General features: G+C 30.7%; 3 protein-coding genes and 2 pseudogenes across 4 annotated transcripts; 2 read left to right on the forward strand and 3 right to left on the reverse strand.

The window, feature by feature from the left end:
• The first annotated feature begins 1584 nt into the window (after positions 1-1584).
• Positions 1585-3901, forward strand: LOC108806473 (vesicle-associated protein 2-1). 2 transcript variants are annotated; one of them, XM_018578604.2, is made up of 8 exons: positions 1585-1849; positions 1923-2056; positions 2208-2278; positions 2376-2457; positions 2529-2644; positions 2736-2867; positions 3319-3387; positions 3514-3901. In XM_018578604.2, exons 2-8 carry the CDS (start codon positions 1996-1998, stop codon positions 3637-3639), a joined length of 657 nt encoding a protein of 218 aa, XP_018434106.1. In that variant the 5' UTR covers positions 1585-1849; positions 1923-1995; the 3' UTR covers positions 3640-3901. The 2 variants fall into 2 exon arrangements, with proteins under 2 accessions (XP_018434106.1, XP_018434105.1); XM_018578603.2 differs by having other exon boundaries at positions 1950-2056.
• Positions 3902-7592: 3691 nt separating this feature from the next.
• On the reverse strand, positions 7593-8465 carry LOC108808051 (YDG domain-containing protein At5g47150-like; annotated as a pseudogene).
• Positions 8466-10741: 2276 nt separating this feature from the next.
• LOC108808052 (YDG domain-containing protein At5g47150-like) lies at positions 10742-11611 on the reverse strand. Its single transcript, XM_018580254.1, has one exon. It carries the CDS (start codon positions 11609-11611, stop codon positions 10742-10744), a length of 870 nt encoding a protein of 289 aa, XP_018435756.1.
• A 10982-nt stretch (positions 11612-22593) lies between these two features.
• On the forward strand, positions 22594-23836 carry LOC108838340 (indole glucosinolate O-methyltransferase 1-like; annotated as a pseudogene).
• Positions 23837-25080: 1244 nt separating this feature from the next.
• LOC108810098 (YDG domain-containing protein At5g47150-like) lies at positions 25081-26606 on the reverse strand. The gene is made up of 2 exons (XM_056989947.1): positions 26476-26606; positions 25081-26267 (listed from the first exon to the last, which is right to left on the reverse strand). Exon 2 carries the CDS (start codon positions 26258-26260, stop codon positions 25145-25147), a length of 1116 nt encoding a protein of 371 aa, XP_056845927.1. The 5' UTR covers positions 26261-26267; positions 26476-26606; the 3' UTR covers positions 25081-25144.
• Between the last annotated feature and the right edge of the window lie 143 nt (positions 26607-26749).

Genomic DNA, 26749 nt, shown 5'->3' on the forward strand with positions numbered 1-26749 from the left:
CAATGTCTCCAACCTTGATTGCATCTCTGCTGTACTTCAAGGTTCTTTTCAGCTGATCGTAGCTCGATGGTAGTGCATTCAGAAGCAACACTGCTTGAACCTCTTCTGGGACTTCAATGCTTAAGTGACTGAGCTCTCCTACTATCTTGAGGAAGTCAACGATGTTATCATCGATTGATCGATGATCTTGCATCTGGAATCCATAGAGTTTGAGCTGAGCGTGAACTCTATTTGGAAGAGACTTAGGCATATACAGAGTTTCAAGAAGTGACCACGTTTCTGCTGCGGTGGTACACTTCTCGATCTTCCTTAGCACATGATCTCCTACGTTTAGGAAGATCATGTTCATTGCCTTCTCGCAGCATTCCGATCTGGATTCTTGATCCGCTAACTTCTTCTTTGTCTTTTCCGGTTCGTCGTCCTCCGATACATCTTCTTTAACCTCTGAGCTTGAGGCTTTCTCCGCGAGAACGTCCTTCAAACCCGATACGCTAAGGTAAACGTACATCCTCCTCTTCCATAGAGAGAAGTCGCCATCTCCGTCGAACCTCTCGATCTCGAACTTGGATCCAGCCATCGACTTCTTTCTTGAGCTCTCCGGTCTTCAATTGCGAATTCCTCGAAGCTTCAACCTGGCTCTGATACCAATTTGTGCGACTAATAGCTCCGAGTAACCTAATGATCAACGCAATCAATAAGAAAGAACACAGAGATTTGGTTACCCAGGTTCACCGCACTTCCTCAATGTGAGAAAGCCGCTATTCCTGGGGCTGATCGAAATCAGCGAATCCACTATCTTAGCTCACTCTCTCGAGCTCTTGGATTACAACTTCGTCACCACCGATCTAACTCTCTCTTGATCTCTCTCACCTCTCTAACAACAGAGAACACACTCTATCAAGATAGAGCTGAGCGTAACGGCTTATACTACACCGTTTTACACTTGCTCAAGCTCACGTGATAACACACGTGCCTAGATAACCAACTCGGTTATACTAGAACCTAATTAGACCGGTGGTTCGAGTTTACACTTACAATTGTTAATACTATGGACATATTCTTCAGTAATATACAGTTACACTTGAGGAAAGTAAATCAATATATTATTTGGCCTATTAAAAAGTATATGAAGTATTGTGTAATTCTCATTCAACATTTTGTCTGGATTGTGCAATTACCAAAAATTAGTGTATCAGAAAAATTAGAACGTTACTGCTAATTCAATTTTCAAACGTTACAATTCAAACTCTTGTTAGAATGTTATTGAATCAATGACTGAGCAGACAAATGAATTTTTTTTTTTTTTTGGAAAAAAAAAGGCTTAAATGAATTTTCTTGCCTCTCATCATTCCTGACTATAGCTGCTGTCTCTGTTAGTAAATTTTTAACGTCCGATATTTACATCACTACGAACATCAATCATTAATGGACACGGAAATGCATAAATTAATTAAAAGTGAGATGACCTATACCCACCTATAGGCACTGTATATAAAATTAGTAACGAATCAAAAGCTGCCACGTATTTGTATTTCCAGCCTGTCGCTATACCTTTTTTTCTTCTCCACCAATGCACAACTGTATAACACGTGTCACATTTTCCTTTCCCTCCTCTCTCTCTCTCCCGTACTTCCCGGAGACGACGCCGGAGGAACTCTGCTTCGACTTCACGTGGCCGTTCCACGAAGACGCTCATCTCTCTCCTCTCTAGAAAAGTTCCTTTGCCTTGGTGACCACAAATCGAAGGTGTAATTTGGTAATGGTGGAGAGCGATTTGCGGGGGGAAAGAGAAAAGAGAGTTAAGCACCTTCTTCGTTGGACCCCCCTGACTCTTGTTCCTTTCCTGCAGGTTTGATCCGTTTTTCTTGCTCTTGATTCCCGGAAAAAAATTAAAAAAAAAGAATCGTAATTGTTTGAATTAGGGGTTTGGATTTGGACGTGGTGTACAGGTTTGAAGAATTGGTAGAGATTGATTCTTGTTGAAATTCTGTTGCAATGTCTGGCGTTGGCGAGAATCAGCTTATCTCCATTGTACCTGATGAACTCAAATTTCTTTGTAAGCATCATCTTCCTCTCTCGATAGTGATCGTGCATTCTCATGATCTAATCTCGATGTGCTTGTTGTATAATAATATATGAAATTGATTCTAATGGGATGGATGCTCATGAGAATATATATATACATGTTTTGATGATATTGTTATCAGTTGAACTTGAGAAGCAAAGCTACTGTGATCTTAAAGTTGCCAATAAAACTGAGAACTATGTTGCTTTCAAGGTCATTTTTCTTACTCTGCATCAACTTCATATGCTTTTCTTTTTATGATGAATGACTGTTTCTTCCCAAATATATAAATTCATGTTCGCTTAATCAGGTGAAAACAACATCTCCAAAAAAGTATTTTGTAAGACCCAACACTGGTGTCATTCAGCCCTGGGACTCCTGCATCATTAGAGGTAAACCAATTGATTCGTCATCTTTGCTAGTTTATAAACTTTGAACTTGAGAAGTATCTTCTGAACTGTAGTTACCCTACAAGCGCAACGGGAGTATCCTCCAGATATGCAGTGCAAAGACAAGTTTCTCCTTCAAAGCACCATCGTACCCCCACACACTGATGTTGATGAACTTCCACAAGACACTGTAAGTCCCATTCTTCATTCAGAATCATGATTTTATTCACTTTTCTGGGGAAATAAATTTATGTAAATTTGCCATGCTTGTTTGTGTCTAGTTCACTAAGGATAGTGGGAAAACGTTAACAGAGTGTAAGCTCAAGGTCTCGTATATCTCACCCTCTACAACCCAAAGATCCTCTGAATCTGGAGCAACCAATGGCGATGGAAATGGCTCTGATACCATCTCTGTGAGTAACAACCACATTCACCTGATATATTTCTATCTGCTTCTCCTCTTCTCTTACTGCAAAATCTCTTAAAGAGCATTATTAGCTTTCGATATACCATGGACCTCTTGCTCAGACAGACACTTTATCAATAGTCCGCTTTTAGTTGTATTAATGATACAAACTTTCATTTCAATCCATGACTATCTAGTATTCAAAATTTTTGCTTTAGAAATTGTAATGAAGGGCTGAATCGATTGGTTGAGATATTTAGATATAGAGAATTTTTTAAGGCTTTAATTATTTCTTTTTGGTCTCTGTTATTATACCTTACTTCATGGTGTGAACAAAGGTACCACAACTGTAGCTCACAGAATCTCACAACTCACCATATCATAGCCTAAAAGCGACTAAGTTCGTCCCTTGCTTTAATTCCCATTCTAAATTATTTACCATCAATATGTATGATCAGACTATACAGCGGTTGAAGGAAGAGCGAGATGCAGCCGTTAAGCAAACACAACAGCTGCAACATGAACTGGTACGGTTCCATAAACTTTTCCTTGATATTCTATCACTGATTAATCAGTGTCATTTAGACGTAATTATGTGAACTTAACTGTGCTCGGTAACAATCTCCAATCACGTTTTTAAAATGACATTGCAGGAGATGGTGAAGAGACGGAGAAACCAGAGTAACAGCGGGCTATCCTTGAAGTTGGCAGCTTTGGTTGGACTAATCGGACTCATCATCGGTTTCATCCTAAAACTCACCTTAGCTTCTCCCAAATAACAACTATCAGCAGCTTCCCCGCATCATCTACAATCTCAACGTATGTAACCGCAGGAATCAAAACGGCGTTACACATTTTGGGGTATTATACTCTGTTTTCTCAGTGATGATCTCTTCTTTGTTTTTTTTTTCTATCAAATTTGCTTATTTTTCAGTAATATTGGACGTACATTTTTGACTCAACAGACCCTTCCTGATACTAATTTTATCCCCTCATGTATACGAATTGTGAAGGCAATCTGTTTCAAAGACTTTTAAGTCACTTCCTAGCCTTCATATGATCTTCTCTTTGAATTAGTTGAATATCCATATTTTAACTTAGGCCCAAAACTAAATCATAAATCTGAATTGGTAACTTCTCCTGAAGTGTTTCTGAAGCTGCTGATAAACTCGAGCTTTTCTTAAATGTTGTGGATTTAATAAAAAAACACTGATATGTATGACTTGTTCTTGTAAGTCTATCATATCACTCACCGAAGTGGATATCTACGTATTCTAAATATTTCTTCGTTGTGGAAGTAAATGAGTGATATCAACAGTTTGCAATCAATCATAATGAGTTCCACATTTGTAACAGCTGGATGTAATCACATTTAGTTTGAAAACATAGCAACTTTAGTTTTGTTTTTGTGTAGAGTTTGATGATGGTTTTTTTTTTTTGAAACATTGGCAATATAGAGTTTGACTTTTTTTTTAACACCAAACTTTATATTAAAAAGTTTAATGAACATGAAAGTTTACAACTGAAGTAGAAGATTTTGGAGACATGTTCGACAGTAGAACAAAGCTAGAGGACATTACAAAATAACTAAAGATAGAACCATGTAAAGACGAGTCATGCTCAGCGAGATGAAGAAACCCAAAGGAAAGGTTCATTTTTGTTTTTTCGAACAATTGATAGTCGAAAACGATGTTGATACACCTATAAGAAGAAGTTGAAATGTTGACTGTCAAGAACTTTAGGTGATAAGCTCCAGAACTGTAGGCAACATTGAGAATATAAAGTCCTATCTGACTTGATATGATGTTTAAGTAACTACAATTAGCTTTAAACCCAACAAAGTTTACCGAAGAGACTAGGTGAATTTCAAGCTCTAGCTTCACCTCCAAAAAAGTGCTTAGGATGAAGTTTGATGACAGAACTGATGGTTTATTTTGTAACCGAAGGAGACCTAAGTATACAGTCACCACACTCGTTCAAACCGATTATGTGTGAGCAAACATCGAATAAGAGGTAAAATCTTCGGGGTGGTTTGGTTTCCGGGCAACAGCTCCGGTTTGCAAGTCGCATAGTTGACTATGTGAAGAACCATCGATGCTTGAGACGGCGTAATGTGATGGAGGCGCAGCGATGATGTAGATAGTAAATCTGACGAGTCCACACTCTTGCACAGTAGTTCAAGTAATATAGAGTTTGACATAGTTTCTTTCTTCTTCTAACTTTTTCTTATGATAGTTGATAGGTCTGGGCGTTCGGTGGCCAGTTTGGTATCGGTCCGGGTGATTCGGATTTTTGGATTTTTTGGGTTATGCTTAGTAGTACCATTCGGTATTTACTAATTATCGGATCGGATTCGGTTCAGTTCCTTCCGGGTTCGGTTCGGATCGGATGTAAACAATGTTTAAAATCGTTCACAAATATATTTTTAAAACCTCAAAAAGTGACAAATTTTTGTTTCAAAATATATATAAATTGCTTACAAATCTAATTAAATATTAATTAAACTAACTAAATTAGCTAAAAATAATTCAAAATAACAAATAAAATAAACTACAAAAATATTTTGAATAGTCAAAAATATCTAAATCACCTTAAAATATATCAAAACATTAACATATTTAACTAATTTCAGATATTTTCGGATCCTAGTTCGTATTTCGGATCGGTTCGGGTTATAACCAAACACCAAAGTACTAAGCTCATAAGTCCCGTTCAGATAATTTTGTATAACAGTTCGGTTTTGGTTTCTTTTATTCCGGTTCGGGTTTAGATAGGTACTTCGGATTGAGTTAAAAACGTCCAGGCCTAGTAGTTGAAGTTATTAAATAAGAGTGATTCACAATGAGCTTTTTAGCTAAGTAGATTTTAATGACGAACTATATTCAAAGTTGCTTTTAGCTGTTGGCCTGTTTCCAACCCATATTTACTCTATGTATGTGTATACTAATTCAATGTATTTTGCGGGATTTTATAAGTGTAAATATTAATCAGGAACTGGCCCAAGATGGCATCAATAACTTAGTACAGATATGGAAACAGAAGTATCACCTACTGGCAAGAAATAAAAATATCACAAACCTACTGTTTTGACTAGCCAGCTTTTGCAAGTAAAACTGAAGTTCATATCTACTACCACACATATATCCATGACCTAAACCACCTGATACTATGTCCACAAACAAACAAAAGTTTCATCTCAAATTAAGGTATCAAGTTAGTAGAAGGTTGAACAAGAAACCTAGAAATCCTAATCTTGACGCAATATTTCCTCCATGGCCTGCCTCTATCGGGCCAATCAGTGTCGTCTTAACCAATAAAATACCCATGGACGAAACATGGAATATAGATCTTTTTATAAATACTTTCTGTATTTTTTTCTTCATTGCATTTCTTTAACTTGGACTAAAAGAAGTTCTAGATAGAAAAAAAAGTACCAATTTTACCATTGGTGAAGTATAAAATTTTTCTTCTCAGCAGAATTTTTGTTGTTTTGTCTTATAATAAGTTAGTATTATAATGAAAAGTCTTTTTATATGTAAATTAGGTTAACTTAATTATGGACCTTTTATTAATTCTCTATATATTAAAAGAGAAGCATTACAATAATTTTTGTAGCCACGTGTCATCACCATAATCATTTTTAGAATACATAGAAAAATATGTTAGTCCATCTTATTATATAATAAGTATTTATTAAATTAACCATAAATTAATTATTAATATTATTCATTGTTTCCTTATATAAAATCACGGAATTGCCTAATGTGGCTTAAGCATATATGACAATTTAATGATTTTGAATAATAAAGATTTGACGAAAATTAATCTTTTCTCTACATTTCATATAGTTATAACTTATTAAAATAAATTAAACAACCACATAAAATATATAATAAATATTCAATTTTTCTGAATATGTTATAATTTGAATTTTTAAAAACAACTATAAATAAATAATTTTTTTATAAATCTCACTTTAAAATTTTTGTGATCCATTATGATAACAAAATTATATAAGTAGGATGTCTTATTTAATAAATATAAATATATATATATATATATTAATATTTTAAAAGTAAATTATATACCATATAAAAATACATTAATGTTTTAAATCGAAACTTGCTTTGATTTCTTTTTGAGAAAATTTCTGAACAAATATTGACAACTTAATATCTATATTTTAAACTTTGCATTGAATGTTTAAAAAATATAAATTACTAAAATTGTTAAACACCCCAAAGACAGTGGTTTTAATTTTTTGTTACAAAAATACAAATGATAAAAAGTAGAAAAAGTGTTTGTTTGAAATTAATAGAATTTATTTATGTGTTTGCACCAGTTTAATTATATACGAAGAAGTTACTACATTTTAGTTATTCAATATATATCTATTATTACATAGTATATAAAAGCATATAATACATAAAAATAATTTATATATAATATTCTTTCCGCGCAAAACGCTGATCTTAACTTAGTTTAACATATTAAAATGAATCATTAAGATAACACTAAAAAATTACGGACCCATGGACCCTTGGAAAATGCCAATGTTGATATAGCCAAGAGTCAACACTACACTGTGGCCAATAAGCCAAATGATATAGGCCTGTAAAGATTATCTTTATTAAAAAAACATACTTCATTTTTTAATCTTCATAAAATAAACTATTTATTCATATTCAATTATACGACCATAGTTATTTCATTTATTTGATCAATATTGTTCTCAAGTTACCGGAGCTTGACCAGGAATTCTAGAAACCTTAAACTTTTACACACTCTTACCACTAACTCCTTTCTCTAACAAATACTTATTAACCAAATACAATTCATCATACACATAATGCTTCCCTTTTCCATCCCCTCTCTCGTCTCCCCGTATCACTCTCACTTCCCTCTTATGTCTCATGCTGTTAGCTAAAGCTAAATTACCTTTTATCATCTTCTGATCTTCAGCTTTATTTTCTTTGCTTATCATGTTTCCTCCTTCACCAGTATATACCATACCATCAGCATTAAACTTATCATTAAAATCATATCTTTCTGATGAAACAATGCTTGTCGCCAACTTCACACCTCCTATTTCCACATAGTCTATCCCGGACATGGTCCTGAAATGAAGCCCGAGAAGACGAAGTTCGGCTTTGTACTGAAACTCATCCCCAATTTAGATTCCAGGAACTTTTGCAATTCATTTCGGTGTGTTCACGTTTTTTCCTTCTTTCTCTAAGAAAACTTGTGTTTTGAGGTCTATTCTAGCTCTTGCACCATATAAATCTCCACCGCGACTAACTTGTTTGTCACGGTCCAACTGTCTGAAAACTTCTTTGAAAACACGGAAGACCTCATGCACTTTCCCACCAGGTGTAGGAACATGGTCATCTTGATGAGAGTTTCTAAACTCTTATTCTTCTCTGAGAGAAATTCCAACATGTTCTGAATCTGCAACAGCATGACTGACACAAGGATTCTTGACAACAACATCACCTGTTATTGATTTCTTGAAAGCCTTGTCAGGAACATTAGTGGAAGATCCACAATCAGGTGGAAAGTCTGTAGATGCACAGACAACTGGTCGCTTCTGAGAAGGATTCCATATTATTGTAGAGAATTACTGAAGAGTTTGAGTAGTTAATTGTCTCTATTTATATTAAAAGTATAATTATATCTACATTATTAAAGGTCTCTCTAAGGGATATGCATGGATTCAGATACTAATGTTGATAAGATATTTTATGTAATTGTATTGACCATTTGGTAAATGAAAGTAAAAAAAAGTAGTTATGACTCTTAGATTAGTAAATCGATCATGCAATTCTGTTTTGTTGTTCATAGGAAATGAAAAAGTATTATGTGGAATCAACTAATCATAAATAGGTATATAAATTTTCAGTCTATAAAATAATGTTTTGCTTTTAAAAGTTCAAGAAGATAACAAAATATGATTATTTTTTAATGAGATGCATTAATAAATTTGTTTTAACACTGCATCGTTTAGGAAGATAAAAAGATTGATTGGTAGAAGCTGTGATTTTAATTTAGATATAAGATGTTAATCTTTATGTTGTTAGCGCAGATTTTATTGTTGTATATTTATATTAATAAATTTTAAAGCACTAAATATAAATTTTTTACAAAAATTGATTTTTCAATCTAGTAGATTATCTATTGTAATTTTAAAGATGTAGTGTTAAGTTATTCTTAGATATAGATCCACGCGATGGTGCATATTTTTTCATTTATGAAAAACAATATTTATATTACTGATTTTAAGTTTATAAAATCCAAATCTTATTTTAGAGTCTTCCTTTGCACTTTGCATCTATTATATTAATTATAAGCCATAATAATTAAAAGCTCTTGCTTTGCTAAAATATTTACAATGAGTTGCCACTGCATTAAGCCTACCACTTTTGTTGTAGCATATCTTATTCAATTAGTTTTCCCATAAATTATACATCAATATCATTCACTTTAAAATAAACTAGATTTTGACATACACTTTCAAACCGCGGAAAATTTTGTGAATAATTTTTCTATTAATAATGTTACAAATGTTTTGTTCATTTATAAGAATTTTGTCTATTTAAAAAATTTTCATTTAAGCCCAATCCGAATCCGCAGTAGAACTGATAAACCGTAATCTGATATGTAATTCAGTTTGGATTTTAAGAAATATCCATTATTTAAAACCCAATAAAATCTGTAAAAAAACGCTAAATCTCGAGGTTTATAAATTTTTTGAACCGATGGGTGAACGATATGTGAAAAAACTCCATTACCAATGTTACAATTTTTTTTAATTTATAAAAATTATGTCTATTTAAAATATTTTTGCATATAAATCAGCATTTTTAAACACGATCCAGATGTCGGTCAAATAGATATCTGATATGTAATCTGGTTTGGGTTTTAAGAAATATCCGTTATCTAAAACCCCGATAAAATCTAAAAAACCCTTCTAATTCTCGCGACTAACCGGCTGAACCGATGGGTGACCGATATATAAATCCAATTTGATTTGAATTGTAAATTTTAAAATTTAATAGTTAATTTAATTTTTAAATTAAATATTTTAAATAATTTTTAGTGTTTACATTAGTTTATTTTTATTATATCTCTTTTAACTCCAACTTGTTAAAAAATGAACCTTGACTGGTTATTTCATAATTATTTTAACATTCGGAAATCTTTAAAAAACTACACAATAAAAAATCACATAAAACATCATAACCAATATGATTAATTTATAAATATATAATCATATAAACTAAAATAAGGTGTACAAAACTAATGGTCATTAATGAATATTTTTTGTTTATTTTTATTTTGTAAAATTTGTTGAGAGAGTTTTGCTTAGTTTTACATTAAATTTTTTTATTTTGTTTTTTTAGACGCAGAGCTGGCTTTTGTTATTATGCAAGCCTTCCATATCCATCAATATTTGTTTTTTGATTGTTTAGAATCTTACCATAAAAATTGATTTACAAATTTCAGCATCAATTTTCATGATATAAAGTAGTACCATATAAATAGGCTAGATATTAGGATTTTGTTATTAAAATTAAATATTTTTGGCTTAAGTATGTAATATAGTTTGATTTAGTGGAATTAATTATAGGGTATAGTGTTTAAATATATTTTACCTCGAATCAAGTTGGGTCCAAATTTGAGGACCCATGGACCCTTGGAAAATTCCAATGTTGCTATAACCAAAAGTCAACATTGTGGCCAATAAGCCAAATACAACCTATATCATACATATAAAGATTCTGTTTATTAAAAATATACTTCATTTTCTAATCTTCATACAATAAATAATTCATATTCAATTATACGACCATAATTATTTCATTTATTTGATTAATACTATTCTCAAATTACTGGAGCTTGACCAGGAATTCTACAAAGCTTAAACTTGTACACACTCTTACCACTGGCTCCTTTCTCTAACCAATACTTATCAACCAAATACAACCCATCATACACATAATGCTTCCCTTTTCCATCCCATCTCTCGCCTCCACGTATCACTCTCACTTCCGTCTTATGTCTCATGCTGTTAGCTAAAGCTAAATTACCCTTTATCATCCTCTGATCTTCAGCTTTCTTTCCCTTGCTTATCATGTTTCCTCCTTCACCAGTATATACCATACCATCAGCAGCAAACTTATCATTAAAATCATATCTGTCCGATGAAACAATGCTTGTCGCCAACTTCACACCTCCTATTTCCACATAGTCTATCCCAGACATGGTCCTGAAATGAAGCCCGACAAGACGAAGTTCGGCTTTGTACTGAAACTCATCCCCAATTTGGATTTTAGGAACTTGTCCAATTCTGTTCGGTGTGTTCACGTTTTTTCCTTCTTTTTCTAAGAAAACTTGTGTTTTGAGGTCTATTCTAGCTGTTGCCTCGTATAAATCTCCACCGCGCCTAGCTTGTTTGTCACGATCCAACTGTCTGAACACTTCTTTGAAAACACGCAAGACCTCATGCACTTTCTCACCAGGTGTAGGAACATGGTCATCTTGATGAGAGTTTCTAAACTCTTGTCCTTCTCTGAGAGAAACTCCAACATGTTCTGAATCTGCAACAGCATGACCGACACTAGGATTCTCGACAACAACATCACCTGTTATTGATTTCTTGAAAGCCTCGTCAGGAACACTACTGGAAGATCCACAATCAGGTGGAAAGTCTGTAGATGCACGGACAACTGGTTGCTTCTGAGAAGGATTCATATTATTGTAGAGAATTACTGAAGAGTTTGAGTAGTTAATTGTCTCTATTTATATTAAAAATGTAATAGTATCTACATTAATAAAGGTTTCTCTTAGGGATATGCATGGATTCGGATATTAATGTTGATAAGATATTTTATGTAATTGTATTGATCATTTGGTAAATGAAAGTAAAAAAAAAGTAGTTATGACTCTTAGATTAGTAAATCAATCATGCAATGCTGCTTTGTTGTTCATAGGAAATGAAAAAGTATATATAATTTTTCAGTCTATAAAAATAATGTTTTGCTTTTAGAAGTTTAAGAAGATTACAAAATATGACTTTTTAAAAGATATGCATTAATACATTTGTTTTCACACTGCATCATTTAGGAAGATAAAAAGATTGATTGGTAGAAGCTGTGATTTTAATTTAGATATAAGATATAACTTTTTATGTTCTAGTGTAGATTTTATTGTTGTAGATCTATATCAATAAATTTTAAAGTACTAAACATAATTTTTTTACATCTTATATCTAAGTAAAAAAAAGCCTTAGTTTCAAAAAATATATAATATTCTTACAAAAATTGATTTTTAAATCTAATACATTATCAATTGTAACTTTAAAGATGTATGTTAAGTTATTATTAGATATAGATCCGCGCGACGGTGCAGATTTTTTCATTTATGAAAAACAATATTTAAATTATTGATTTTAGGTTTATAAAATCTAAATTTTATTTTAGATTTTTCCTTTGCACTTTGCATCTATTATACTAATTATAGGTCATAATAATTAAAAGCCCTTGCTTTGCTAGAATATTTACAATGAGTTACCACTGTTTAAGTCTACCACTTTCGTTGTAGCATATCTTATACAATTATTTTTCGTATAAATTATACATCAATATCATTCACTTTAAACTAAATTAGATTTTAACCCGTACTTTGACTCCGAAAATTTTATGATAATTTTTTTTAATAATGTTAGAAATGTTTTGCTGATTTATAAGAATTTTGTCTATTTAATACATTTTCATCTAAACCCGATCTGAATCCGCAGTCGAACTGGTAAACCGTAGTTTGATATGTAATTCAGTTTGAGTCTTAAATTTCTTTTACCTGAAAGAACCGGAACTAGAAAAAACAACCCGAATAGACCCGAACTCGAAAAGAACCGACCCAAATAGATCCGACCCGATAAGAACTGATTTGTACCCGATTTAAAACATGTATATCCAAAACTATGAGTTTTCTGTTCTATTATATATATATATATATATCATTTTATGATTTAGTTGTAATATCATTTGTTGACAATATTTGTTATATTTTGTAACATTTTTAAGTAACATCAAGTTTTAAAATTTAGTAATTATTAGTAGTTTAATTTAAGTTATTTTGTAAAATTTTAGATATATATGACAAATCTTAACTAGTTATAGTATGTCATGTCTTTTTCAGATCTTAAATACCTGAACCCGATTCGGACCCGATATGGATCCAAAATGTTTTTTGATATTTTATAGGTATTAGAATTATAGACCCAAACCGACCCAAATCCAACAAAACCCGACCTGGAATGGACCCGAAAAATTATAGGTATGTATATGGGTCCAAATTTCTAGGATCCGAAAAATCCGGACCCGAGAAGACCCGACCCGAGGACCCGAATGCCCAGGCCTACTCGAAAGCTAATTAAAACGATAATGAAGATAATTCATTCAGATGAAGAGGAGAAAGAATCTCAGATGCTCTTAATGAGGAAAAAGGTATTTTGGCGTACTCTTACAAATTATGGTGTACTCTTGTCTATTATGATACTCTTCATATGGATGGGCAAAGTCGAAAGTGCCCCTCTCTACATGACCAATCAAAACCAAGCGTACTTTCTCTCTCCTCTGTATTTTTACAGGTTTGGCATTTCGCTAGGAGATCGCGAGAGTTCTCCTCCCTCAAATCAGCGATTCTTCGATTAGAGACTGTGGCTTGCTTGGATTCTGAATCATTGAGCAATTGATCCCTAACACAAGTCAAATCAACTTCAGGTAAAGCATTATCTTGGTTTGTATCTTATGAATTCTCGTCCCCATCTCAAAATAGAATGAATGCTCATTCGGTTAATTAGAGGTGATATTAGACAGTAGATTTCATAAATGGAAAAGTGTGGGAGCTAGATGGTGTGTTTGTTATGGAATTGGATAATCAACAAGAAATGTCGGGAATCAAAGCTGAACTCCCGAATGAATAGTGTGAAACTGGTAGACTAGAAAAGTGTAAGTAGGTGAAACTTTACTCCCCGACAAAAATGTGTAATAAGGTATAACTTATTATAACTTTAATAGCAAAACTGTGTAAGTAGGTGAAACTTTATTCACTGACAAAAATGTGTAACAAAGTATAACTTAGTATAACTTTAATAGCAAAACTGTATAACTAGGATTAACTTTAATGATTTTAAATCTTTTTGTACAACAAATAATGGGTTATTCTTCAACAAACGTACACTTTGACTATGATGGACATTATGTGAAATCTGGAGATGATTATGAATGGATTCTAAGTGATGGTTGTTTGTATGCTATATCCTTTAAGACATCATAATTGGATGAGATCACTTATCCATTTTTGAAGGAGAGGATATGCAAGAAGAAGACCGTAGATCCGTGTTCAAAGATGTTAGATCTGAGTTACATTCCACTGGTAATAGAACCTAAGAGACAATCATATATTTTGGATGATGAAGATGTGTTTGCGTATCTGAAATCAGTGGACAAAGAGGGAAGAAGAAGTATTTTGCATGTACAGGTCATCGAAGAAATGGAAATAGTTCTAGTAACAGAGCAATCAAAAGTTAAGAAAGAAAGCTCATATGGTGGGAACAATAGTGAGCTTGCGAGTGGATTACTCGAAGTTGAAGGTAATCCGGGTGCACTCACTCTATTTACTCATATTGAAGAAGCAGAACGATATCTAGCGGGGGCTGAACGGGTGGAGAATGTTGTTAATGGAGAAGCCGCTGAAGAGGGCATTAGTTTGGATAACATGGACAGCGTGGACAATGAGGGCGACGTGGATAACTCTATGGGTGTTCGTCCTATTTGCGACTATGTTGTTCTGCCACGTGTTGCAAAAGAAATTACAGTAGTTACTGAGTGGGAAGATGGTTTAGATATTGAGTTGTTTCAAGAATATCGGAGTAAAGAAGCTGTGAAAGATATTATTGATAGAGAATCACAGCAGAACTCTTTTGGAATCATTATCGCCAACTCGGATAAGAGTCGATATGTGGTGAAATGTTAGGCAGCAACTGAAGATTGTAAATGGGTTGTGAGAGCTACAAAGATAAAAGATTCTGAAGCATTCTCGATTAGAACATACATAAATATGCATTCATGCTCTTGTGCAATGTCAAGTAGTGGAATCAAAAAGAAACCTACACCAAGATGTGTTGTAGCTATAGTACATAATGATTATCCGGGACTATTTGAGACACCAGCTCCGAAAATCCTGGCCGGTCTGGTGCAAAGGACATTGGGTGTGGAAGTGTCGTATGTGACATGTTGAAGAGGAAAACAATAAGCTGTTGCGGATTTACGTGGTAGTCCGTGGAAGGATACAAAAAATTGTCTTCTTATTTGTATATGTTAGAGAAGGTGAACCCGCATACAAAAACAAGTTTGTTATTGGAAAAAAATAGGTTCAAATATCTATTTGGTGCATTGGGAGCTTTCATTGAAGGGTTTGAATACTTGAAATAATTGATCAATGTGGATACAACTTTTCCGAAGATTTTTGAAGATGGTTGTTTAATTATTGCCACGGCTCAGAATCCAAACCGCCACCATTATCCTATAGCTTTTAGTGTTGCTGATGGGATAAAAATGAAGGCTGGAATTGGTTTTTTACGACGCTGAAAATTGTTTACCGGATTCGACGGAATTGTTGTTTGTTTCAGACAGAAATACAAGTCTGATAAAAGCTGTTGCTGAAGTGTATCCGATATCTAAACATGGGTATTGTATCTGACATCTATCGCACAATGTGAAAGTTCATGTCAAACAGGGCATGGACTAGGTTACACAACAATTTAGGAAAGTTGCACAAGTTTAGTCATAGGCTAAGTTTCAACAACAATATCAAAAGTTTAGGGAAGGGTATCCGTGGTGTGCTAGATATCTTGATAAAAGTGTTGATGTCAAAAATTGGGCGAAGTGTCATTTCTCGGTGCAAGATACAACATAAACACCTCTAATTTTGTGGAGTCTTTGAATGCACTATTTGAAAAGGCACGAATGATGTATTTACTGCCTATGTTTGATACAGTCATTGACAAAATGGCTGAGTGATTCAACAGACATAGAAAAATGCAGCAGCCGGATCGTCATCTCAAAAATTTATCATAATTTTGGATACTAAATGATGTTAGAATGGTTTTGACGTTTCTCTCTACTAAAACTTTGATGTAAACGTTGAAACAAACTTTCTCTTAATCTGTCTTCTTCATTTTTACCGTGATGATGACATTATTTTGTAATATATTAACTACCAGAAAACTTTTTTATCGGTGACTACCAAAGTACTTATGCATTTTCTCTTATAATGACAATATTATATTTGCATTTAAATATTGTGGAAAACTTATAGTAATTGGTTATAGAGCACAATGTCCTTTTGGGGATTTGTTTATATTTATGCTTTTCAGAGATCAATTTATTGCTAATAGTATAACTTTATAAAATAAAGATTTAACATATATTTCCTTATTTCGGAAACAGTTTAAAGATAGTAATGGTATTTAAAATGCACAGTAGTAACATATAAGACTGGTGCTCTCTTTGAAAACAAGAAGAACGAATAAGAAAGAAACATATAAAAATAAAATAGCAGAAATAAAAAGAAATGCTTGTTCCTTTTCAAATTGAACAAGTAATGCTTTTGTGTCGTTGAAAAAAACAAGTAATGCTTTTGTTATATATTTCTCCGTAAAAAATGAATGAGAAAGAATTTTTTTTTTTGTGAATTTAAATATAACATACTGATGGATTTAAAACTCATTTGTCAGGTAGTTAGCTCCGATTGGTGACACGTTGATTTAGAGTTGAATTACAATAATAGTTATAATTCGATATAACTCGCAGCAAAATTATGTGGTATAAACTGTAGATTTATGTAATGGGTTTTCAGTAAAAATATGAGTTATATTTTAACAACTATTGACTGTTAACATTTTGATGTATAAGTCGTAGTATATATTATTCAGAAGAAAGTTATAAATATCAATAATAATATAATTTATCAATAATAGTAACATTTATTATCATTTAAATAAAATTGATTAAATTTTTAATATATTATTATAATAAATTAAAATTAAAATTTAGGAAATATAATAATATACTTATGTATTTATTCTAACAGAAGATACCTATGTATATTTACTTATAATTTTATTTACGTAAAAAATTTAGTTACCAAATATAATTTATAGCTCAAACTCAAACTTAATCAATAGTAACTCATATCACCAATGAAACTAGAAATAAAATTGAAAACAATCTATGTTTATGAAACTTTATTACTGTGATCAACGTAACAAAAAAGTTAAATGATTTCACACGATTTTTATCAAAAATATATTTGAAGAACAATTTTAATAAAATATATTAAAACAGAAAATTCTAAACATAATAAAGTATTTAAATTTTTATTAATATTTTTTAATAGTATTAACATTAGACTACAATCTCTGCGGAAACTGATAAGAAAGATATGAAAAATATTCATTATACATTAATCAATTGGTATTATATAAGAATATTAATGAATAAATTGAAAACAATGAAATTCTGATACTTTCAAACAATAAGAAAAAAATATGTGAACTAATAAACCATCATACTTCCGGCAAATAATTTATATTATGACCAGCTCAAGTAGAAAATATATCTAATATTATAAATTCTTATTTTAATTAAAAAATACTTAACAGTAGTTAAAAATCTATATTTATTTCCTTTTCTTATATCTAAAAAAACCAATTTAATATTATTTCAATTTCATCAAAATAAATATGATTACAATAAAATTCTAAATATTATACTATCAAATATGTATTTAAATGGTTAAAATTATATTATTTCAAATACATATACATTTATGCACACAATAAGTATATAAAAATGGAAAAATGGTTATGAGCTATATAACCTATATGCGACTTCATGGATGCACATTTAGAAAAAAGTAATATATCTAAAACAAAAAAAGTATATGATTCACATGACAACATCCTTGAGGTGTTATGTTGCTTACACCACAAACATCCTTCTAATAGTAAAAAATGTTTCAGATTTGAAATCTAGCAAGATTTGGTAAGAATTTTGTCAACTAAACTCTTAGAATTAGACTATAACAAACATACAAGAGATCGAAAGAAAAATAAATACAAATATCAATGATTCAAAAGTGATTTTGTACAACCGAGTACATGTGATAATATGTTAAAACCTCTTTAGAAATTGTTGGGTTTCAAATAAAACAAAACTTTTTAGCTATTAGATATATTTTGATGGTGTTAGCAACTTAACACATGATAGTTTTGAGATGTGGTCATGTAATCATATAGTTCATGTCGATGGTTTTGGAAATGTAGTGATGCATTATTCATGTAGCTGAGAATCATTTTTCATAAAATAGTCATACTTTATTTTTTAATTATTTTGTAATTGCAAAGCAAAATTATAAATTATGCATATGAAGTAATATTTTATGACATTTAAAATGAAAAACTAATAAAGATTATAGTAAAAATATTTATAACACTTTCGTAGTAACTAGAACCCATCGAAATAGTCTATATAATTATTTCAAATTGTTATTAATAAAAAATATATACTATTATCGATAGAGTTATACATTTACATATACAAACAAAAATGTAAAATATTAGCTATGTAAAGAATATAATTGTGTAAACACTTAAATAGACAAATAAGAAATCACACTTTGAATACTATTTCATATAAAAATGTTTATATTTTATTTTTAACATATTTAAATAAAACTTTATAGATTATTAAAACAAACTCGCGCGTAGCGCGAGTTGAAAACCTAGTCTTAGTTAAAAATGTCATAAACCAAAAAAAATCTTATTATATAAAAAGAAAAATGTAAAAGACTTTTTAATGCTAATTTTCCTGTATTCAAATCCTAATTAAGAAGTTCATAACCCAAATTTTTTTTTATATATAAAAACGATTTAAAAAGGTAAAAGTAAAAAAAAAAATAAAGATAACTATGAAAGAAATAAAAAAACAACTGTAAAGAAATATTAATTGCTAATTTTCCTTCTTTTTTTAAGTCAAAGACTTTTTAATGTTAACTAGGTGTATTCCTGCACCATATGCAGTAATTTGTTTTTAAATCAAACATATATTTAAAATTAAATATTATTAAATATTATAGATTTTATTATTTATTACTAATATTTAATATATATTTGATATATATTTAATATATATTAAATCAATTTTTATAACACTAATAAAATGATATAAAATTTTATAAATATAAAAAATTTAGCCTTAAACAATATTTATAAAAGTTGTTGATATATTAAAAATCAATAATCTTACGATTAGATATTTAACTTTTTTTTAAATTGTAGAATTTTTTGAAAGTTTTAACAATACAAATTATATAATTATATAAAATAACAATTTCGAATTTGAAATGTTATATATATTTTTTTAAATCTAACTTATATTTAAAAATAAATTTTAATAAATATTATAGATTTACTATTTTCTTACTAATATTTAATATATATTTGATATATATTAAATCAATTTGTATAAAACTAATAAAATGATATAAAAGTGTATAATTATAAAACAATTAGTCTAAATAATATTTATAAATTTTTGATATATAAGAAACTAATAATCTTACGTTTAGATATTTAAACTTTTTAAAAATTGTAGATTTTTTGAAAGTTTTAGTAATACAAATTGTATAATTATACAAAACAAAAATAATATTTCGAAATTTGAAATGTTATATATGAATATATTTATTTTATAGATGATGTATGAGCTATTACCATATTTTTAAGAGAGTTTACTAAAAATAAATATCAATATTAAATATAATATATGAATTATTACCATATTCTAATAAATTTGTCAAAAATATAAATCAACATTAAATAAAATTATCCATGTCATATTTTTTCGGAAGCCATGTCATCAATTTTAGTAGTCATGTCATATTTGTTTTGTGAAACTGATTTTAAAGAGGAAATGTGGCAAAATCACTTCGCAAATAATTAGGGGATTTTACTTAATTCAAACCCTAGAAACAATTATTTTATAGCAATTTATTTGTTTCTAAGATTCTAAAGAGAAGATAATTGTATAAGGTTATACAACAGTAATTTTTCTATTTCTAAAATCCTGATAAAAATGTAAAGGAGTATTTAATATTATTTTTTATTTTTTTGTTGTAAATAAAAATGATATTTATAAAATATAACATTTTTCCTCTTAAAAAAATCTAGCAAAATAAAATTTTAAAAACTTATTTAATAAAACATTAGATTAGTACATAAGAAAATGTATAATGTTATCATTTATTTGATTGGCGTTATTCGACTTTCAATTTTATTATTTTTCATTCAATTTCTTATTTTGGGTTGGGTTCAATTCAAAAATTTAGGTATAATGTTTTTTTTTCTAATTCAAGTAGAAAGTTGATAACAATTTATCTATGTACCATTATTATAAAATACAAATTTTAATTTGAACTTATGTATAAAAATTATTTTTAGTTATAAAATAAATCTCACATATGCAAATCAATCATAAAACTATTATAAATGATTATTATTTTATGTTTTCTATTAAATTAAACATCAAACAAAACCGTTGCAACGCAACGGGCTCATATCTAGTATATATATATAAATTCCTCTCATGTAACAAAAGGGAAAATCATTTTTGTCTATCTATGATTCTAGTTACTACTTTCCCTATATAATATACTAGACGGCTATATTTTTAATTTCATTCTCATATTTTGTTCTTAAGCAGATTCACCATTTTATTGATAAACATGTTTACAGTTTAAATGAAAAAAATATATAACATAATCTGCTTATTGGCTTCAATAAGGTTTAAGTGAAAACAATATGTAATATAATTTTCTTTTATTAATTTCGTTGAATAATCTTTACTAGTATATTTTTTAGAAGTTTAGGAAATTTTTTATATCTTGATATATGTATTTACATCCATAAAATAGCTGGGAATATATATTTAACTAGGTGTTTTCCTGCACCATGTGCAGTTAAAAAAATTAAAATATTTTCTAACAGATAAATATAAATTATATTTATTTTTATTAATATTATAAATTTTCTTTTTCTTATTAATATTTTAATTTAAATTGATTTAACTGAACATTAAAATTAAGATAAAAACAATTTTGTTTATTTTGAAATATATTTAAGAATGTGCATGTATATATTTAAAATTATAATCTTAGGTAGATTTTTCAATCTATTTATTTTAATTAAATATGTAAAATTGCATAATTGTCAAAAAATTAAAATTAAACAATATTTATAAAATCTGTAGATATATATATATATATATATATATATATATATATATAAGAAACTAATGATTTTACGATTTAATTTGATTTTATGATTTAATTTTTATAATTTTCTAAAAATATGTATATATTTTTGAAATATTTTTAATTTAAATGATATTTCAAAATTTGAAATGCCAATTGAATATATTTATTTTAATGATGATTTATGAGTTATTACCATATTTTTAAAAGTCCAAAAATATAAATCGACAATAAATGTAATACATGAGTTATTACCATATTTAAAAAGTTTACCAAAAATATAAATTAATATTAAATATAATTGTCCATATCATATTAATCTATAAGACATGTCATCAATTTTAGTAGCCATGTCATATTATTTTTGTGAAAATGATTGTAGAAGACATGTGGCAAAATCACTTCTCAAATATAGTCTAGGGGATAAAAATTTCATAATTTTCAAAAATTAAAATTAAAAAACATTTATAAAATCTGTAGATATATAAGAAACTAATGATTTTACAATTTAATTTGATTTTATGATTTAATTTTTGTAATTTTCTAAAAATATTTATATATTTTGAAATATTTTTAATTTAAATGATATTTCGAAATTTGAAATGCCATAATTGAATATATTTATTTTAATGATGATTTATGAGTTATTACCATATTTTAAAAAAGTCCAAAAATATAAATCGAAAATAAATGTAATATATGAGTTATTACCATATTTTAAAAAGTTTACCAAAAATATAAATTAACATTAAGTATAATTGTCCATGTCATATTAATCTATAAGACATGTCATCAATTTTATTAGTCATGTCATATTATTTTTGTGAGAATGATTGTAGAGAAGACATGTGGCAAAAATTGTTCATGTCATATTAATCTATAAGACATGTCATCAATTTTAGTAGCCATGTCATATTATTTTTGTGAGAATGATTATAGAGAAGACATGTGGCAAAATCACTTCTCAAATATAGTCTAGGGGATTTCGACAAACGTAACAATTATGAAATGCGTTTTCATTATTCATAGAGCAATAATTTGTATAATCTCCGGTTTTATTTGTACTGTTTATGAAACCGCACGTTTGAAACAAAGCTGTTATATATGAATGGTGGTCTAACGAACGCGGTTTGGAACCGCAATCATAATGTCACCATTCATAACCGTAGTCGATGTGAACAAGATCTAGATACAATTTTGACTTGACTAGACAGTGAACACATGTATTCCTTCAGTCAATTCCCATGATAAGAATTTTTTTTGCCGTTTTTTCGACGTTTTCTTCCCCCTATAAAATGACACTAAAGTATCCTTAAAGTCTTAAACCAACATTCTCAATTTTCCAACCAACAAGAAAAATGGCAAACCAACTTCAAGATTCCTCAACCACTTCCCAGAGCCCAGTCTCATAAGAGAAGAACAACTTGACGACGAAGCCGTGAGCTTGCAAGCAGATAGCCTCGTGACCACAATGGCTTTACCCATGGTTCTTAAAGCGGCCTTGGAGCTTGGCGTTATCGAAACCATAACAGCCGTAGATGAAGGCGTATGGCTCTCGTCTTATGAGATTGCCCTTCGTCTCCCGACCAAACCAACCAATCCAGAGGCACCGGTTTTGTTGGACCGGATGCTAATTTTAATAGCCAATCACTCGATCTTGAAGCACCGTTTGGTTGATACAGGAGAAAACGGAGAGACCAAGATGGTATATGCAGTTGGACCGATTTGCACATTTTTCTTCAACCGTGGAGACGGCTGGGGTTCTCTTGCGCCTCTCTTCATGATAAACCTAAGCGAAGTTTATTTCAAGACATGGTACATACTTCTTCATTATTCATGTAATAACTAAACTAGTTTAACAACAATGTTCTATAAATAACGCGTAGTCAAGTAACAATTGGTTTTTTTTTATGTTTTTTCATTCATAGGATGCATCTCAAAGATGTGATATTAGAAGGAAAGGATGCATTCACCTGCGCACATGGCAAGAGTTTTTTTCGAATACACTTGTTCGAACCAACAATTCGGTGAGATGTTTAACGGGGCAATCTCAAAAGCTTCCAGGTTTACCATGAATAAGGTTTTAGAAGTTTACCGAGGATTTGAAGACGTAAACACTTTGGTGGATGTGGGAGGAGGAAACGGAACTGCTATAAGTCTAGTGGTTTCTAAATATCCTCATATTAAGGGCATCAATCTCGATCTAGCCTGTGTTATAGCCGATGCTCCTCTTTATCCAGGTATAACACATAATTGATCAAATTAATAGACAAATTTTAGTTTTGAAATGCTAGTTTTCGTAGCTCTTAAAAATATTACATTATTTTGCTCTATTCTAAAATCTTGTTACATATAGGAGTGGAGCATGTTTCAGGAGACATGTTTACAGAAATTCCAAAAGGAGATGCTATGTTTTTAAAAGTAAGTTCATATATATATATATATATATATATAACTTTTAGAAAACATGTACTATTGTAATGGAACTCTTTATCGTTACCAAATATTTAAAGTCTGTTGTCCATCATGTATTAACAAGAGAAAAATTGATATGTTAATGACAGTGGATACTACATTGTTGGAATGACGAAGACTGTGTAAAGAACTAAAAAATTGTAGGAGAAGTCTCTCTGAAACAGGAAAAGTGATAATAGTCGACGTGCTTAAGCCGACACAACCAAATATCAACGACTTGTATTGGACCAATGCGTTCGCCAAGGACATGGTGATGTGTACGTTCTTATCGGGTGGTAGGGAGAGGTCTTTTCCCGAGTTCAAGACTCTGGCCTTCAATTCCGGTTTTCGTCGTTTTCAAATAGATTTTTTAGATTCGTATTATATTATCGAACTCCGCAAATAAATTCATAAATTTATAAAGAAAGTACTAGTACATGTGGGAACAAGGGGTGAAGACAAGTTTACAAAGAAGTACTAGTACACCCAAAAAAATAATTATATTTATAATTATGTTTTCTTTTTGCTAAAAGTTTATAATTATGTTCTTAAACCATTGAAACATGTTGGGTCGACAATCTATTTCCCCACAATAATTATCATATAGCATAAATTTTCACCAAACTATGACCTCGTTCTAAATCTCCACAAAATAAAAATTGTAGACTTATTTCTCTATTATAGTTTGAAATCTAATTATCCATAGATCAATGATTTTAATTGGTTTACTTGTTTAGTCAGTTTGTTCTTAACCAAATAATTTTAAATTAACTAAACCAAATAAAAATCAATTATTAAATATAACTTTTTTAAAAAAAGTTATTATCTTTTCAGAAACATTTATTCTCATTCTTCATTATCATCAATAAATTATTAATTTTTGATGAAGTCTATGTAGTGAAGTCTTAAATTGTTCCTCGGTGGCTTGAGCTTTAGATAGCCATTTGTAGTGACATTGCCATGTGCCGCTCGGATTTGGTAATAGCGGAGATGGTGTCAACCATCGAATGAGAATTCGAGTGAAGATAAACAATATTGACCTTCGCTACATTGATTTTGTATTGGTTTACTTTTTCTTATTTGTCTCAAAAGAAGGTTTGGGCGAATATCTTTTGATGTATTAGATGATTTGATTTGAAAAAAAAAAGATATATGAAGAAAATGAATTTTTCATTAAAAAAATAATATACATATATATATATATATATATATATATATATATATATATATATATATATATTGATTTAAATTATTTGGTTTAAAATAAATTGATTAAAAGAAGTAAACCAATTAAAATCATTGGTCTATATGGATAATTAGGTTTTAACCTATCAAATCAGGACAAACAAATTTACAAACTATTTAACATGAGGTGGGGATCTAATGTTATACGATAAAAATAGATTGTTGATCGATCCATACAACCCTATTTCATACATCTGATAATAATTCTTCTCAAGTCAACAGAGAGGTTTGACCAGAAACTCTACAAAGCTTAAACTTGTAAACACTCGTACCTCTAACCTCCTTCTCTAACCAGTACTTATCAACCAAATACAATCCATCATACACATACCGTTTCCCTTTCTTATCCAGCCTCTCTTCGCCACGTATCACTCTCACTAAACTCCTCTTCCTCATGCTATTAGCCAAAGCCAAGTTCCCTTTAACCAGTCTCTGATCTTCAGTTTTCTTTTCCTTGCTCACCACGTTACCTCCTTCACCTGTATAAACCACAACACCAGCACCAAACTTATCGCTGTAACCATACCCTTCTGAGGCAACGATGCTTGTTGCAAGCTTAACATCTCCGATGCTCATGTAATCGATCCCGCACATGGTCTTGAAATGAAGCCCGACAAGACGGAGTTCGGTTTTGTACTGAAACTCGTCTCCAACGTTGATTCCAGGAACCAGACCGATTCTCTTCTCTGTGTTGACTAGTTTCCCCATCTTCTCTAATACATCTAGCGCTCTGATGTCTATCCTAGCTGTAGCATCGAATAAGTCTCCACCGAGGCGCCTCGCTTGTTTATCTCGATCTAGCTGTTTGAACACGTCTTTGAAATGACGCAGGACCTCAAGCACTTGCTCACGAGGAGTGAGATCGTGTTGTTGATCAGAGCTTCTAATCTCTGCTTCTTGTTTGAAACAAGCTCCTTTAAGCTTTGGAGCTGCAGCAAGAACATGTTGATCAGAGCTTCTAAACGCTGCTTCTTGTTTCCCTCTAAGCTTTGGATCCGCAAAGCCACGATCATGGAGAGAGTTTCTGAACGCTGGCTCTTGTTTGAGACAGGTCCTCTCACGTTTGGGAGCAGCTGCAGCAACATCACAATCATGACGAACAGAGATGTTAAACCGTGCAGGGTCTTCTTGCTTGAGACAATTAGTTTCTTTTGGTTTAAGAGGTGCAACGAGAACATGGTCATGACGATCGGAGTTTCTATAAGGCCTCGAATCTGGATGATCAGTAGTTCTTGGAATCTTGATGGAACTCTGAGAGTGAGTCCCACAGCCAAGTGGGTAATCTCGAACGGCGTAGACGATTGATCGCTTACGTGAAGCATCCATCTTCTTCCTGTGAAAACATTACAAGTCGATTCCTTTACAAATCGATTCAATAATCAGTTGGCTGATTTCGATTTCTACACATTTGAGGATTTTTACTCGATTTTTTTTCCGAAGCAGTGTGTGAGATAGATCATTGAGAATGAGAAGACTACATAATCTTTCTCTCTATCAAACTTTCACAATGATGAGCCCAGAGCTAAGGAGAAATGCATTACCCGATGATCAAGTAGAGTAACGACTGATCGATCTTCTTCTTCTTCTAGCTCGTCTGCGTTTTCTTTCTCCGGCTCCGACGAAGCTAACCGTCGACGGAACTAACAAAAGGAAAAAAATACTATCTGGTAGAGAGAATTAGTGGAGACTTTGACTAACTTTTTATTTCTCAATATATACTCACTCAACACCGTTTGTTTTTTATGGGTCCCACAATGCTAACCCATAAGGTTCGTATGATTGCTTTTGCGTGAAAAGTAATTGCAATTAAAAATA

The sequence above is a fragment of the Raphanus sativus genome, chromosome 6 (genome assembly GCF_000801105.2).
Source record: "Raphanus sativus cultivar WK10039 chromosome 6, ASM80110v3, whole genome shotgun sequence".
Lineage (NCBI taxonomy): Eukaryota > Viridiplantae > Streptophyta > Magnoliopsida > Brassicales > Brassicaceae > Raphanus > Raphanus sativus.

Bases quoted from the DNA above. Each gene is read 5' to 3' on its own strand.
- LOC108806473 (XM_018578604.2), top strand. From the start codon at position 1,996: ATGTCTGGCGTTGGCGAGAATCAGCTTATCTCCATTGTACCTGATGAA. The intron at 2,645-2,735 runs GTAAGTCCCATT...GTTTGTGTCTAG, and splicing joins ATGAACTTCCACAAGACACT to TTCACTAAGGATAGTGGGAA. The intron at 2,868-3,318 runs GTGAGTAACAAC...ATGTATGATCAG, and splicing joins ATGGCTCTGATACCATCTCT to ACTATACAGCGGTTGAAGGA.
- LOC108808052 (XM_018580254.1), bottom strand. From the start codon at position 11,611: ATGAATCCTTCTCAGAAGCAACCAGTTGTCCGTGCATCTACAGACTTT.
- LOC108810098 (XM_056989947.1), bottom strand. From the start codon at position 26,260: ATGGATGCTTCACGTAAGCGATCAATCGTCTACGCCGTTCGAGATTAC.